The 1213-nt window shown below is 53.7% G+C and overlaps 2 protein-coding genes across 2 annotated transcripts in view; one reads left to right on the forward strand and one right to left on the reverse strand.

Annotated features, from left to right (window-relative positions):
• The window catches only part of NKX2-5 (NK2 homeobox 5), a 1745-nt gene extending 1403 nt beyond the window's left edge, over positions 1-342 (reverse strand). The window contains exon 1 of the mRNA XM_009285747.1: positions 45-342. Coding sequence (XP_009284022.1) covers positions 45-342 — 298 coding nt within the window. The remainder of the gene's footprint in view (positions 1-44) is intronic.
• Positions 1-1213, forward strand: part of BNIP1 (BCL2 interacting protein 1) — a 175145-nt gene that overhangs the window by 30000 nt on the left and 143932 nt on the right. The window lies entirely within an intron of this gene.

The following is a 1213-nucleotide window of genomic DNA, read 5'->3' on the forward strand; positions in this document are numbered from 1 at the left end:
GCCGCCGGCGAACCCCGGCCAGCGCCGCCGTTACTCGCTGGCTTTACCTTTCTTGTCCGCCTTGGCGTCCTTGGCCGAGTCCATTTCCACGTAGCTTTTAACGTAGTAGGAGCCGGGGAAGGCGGCGGCGGCTTTGGCCGGGTGCGCCTCGGGCAGCTCCTCCCGCAGGTCGGGCAGGGCCGGGGGCTCGGCGCTGTACGTCTCCTGCTTGAAGGTGGCCAGCATGCAGGAGGGGGAGGCCAGCGAGGAGAGCTCCATGGAGGCCAGGCCGCTCTGATGCTGTTCCAGGTTCAAAATATCCTTGACCGAGAAGGGTGTCGTGGTCACAGGGCTAGGAAACATTGCGGAGGAGAGCGGGGCAGCGGCCGGAGCCCAGGGTCATGGAAAAGTAGGTGAGGAGCAGCCAACCTGGAGCAGTGGTGGAGCGTGGGCTCATGGAGGGGGCACATAGCATTCCCGCGAGTAGCCTTGACTTGTGCACTGGAGGCAGGTAGGACCAGACCATAAGGGAAGGGAAGGAGGGACTAGGCAGTTTTTGGGTGACTTTAGCTTTCTATTGGCCAACATTGCAGTGATGGTATGAGAGATGCAAAGTTCCATGTCACCTAATATAGTAATACATCTCAAAAACATCCCCACTCGTTTAAAGGGGCGGCACTGTATTTATCCAGCTTTTCCTCGCCGAGTTTGTTGATCCATTAAAAAAAAATCCAGAACGGCCTAATGTGTACAAAGCCACTATCTGATGCCATCTATCATACAGTCAGATTAAATAAACAGGCCGGGAGGAAACCATCAACCAAATATGTGCTGATTTCATTTTCTTTTTAAGCGAGTGAACGGAGGTTTCGTTTTTAGTATTCTGCAATATCCGATCGCAGGAACTAGAAAACGGGAGTTCACGGTTGTGTGAAGCACGCTCAAGGGGCAATCCGCGCTTAAGGTTTATACAGATCATCTGAAGCAGCGCAACGCCCGCAAAATCCAGCTGATAGGAGAGAGCCCCTAAACAGCCCCTGCCTGGCTTTGGAGGGGGAAATGCCGGCTGAGTTTTCCCCGCGCCTGTTTGTAAAGCTTTCAAACAAAAAACCAGCGCTGGCTGAAAACCAAAAAAACAACAAAAAACCCAACCCCAAAAAACCCAACCGCGGGTTGAAGGAGTTGCAAAATATACAGGGGTCCTGGGGGCAAGAGAGGAGCGAGTCAAAGCAAC

Source organism: Aptenodytes forsteri, unplaced genomic scaffold (genome assembly GCF_000699145.1).
Source record: "Aptenodytes forsteri isolate BGI_AS27 unplaced genomic scaffold, ASM69914v1 Scaffold54, whole genome shotgun sequence".
Taxonomy (NCBI): domain Eukaryota; kingdom Metazoa; phylum Chordata; class Aves; order Sphenisciformes; family Spheniscidae; genus Aptenodytes; species Aptenodytes forsteri.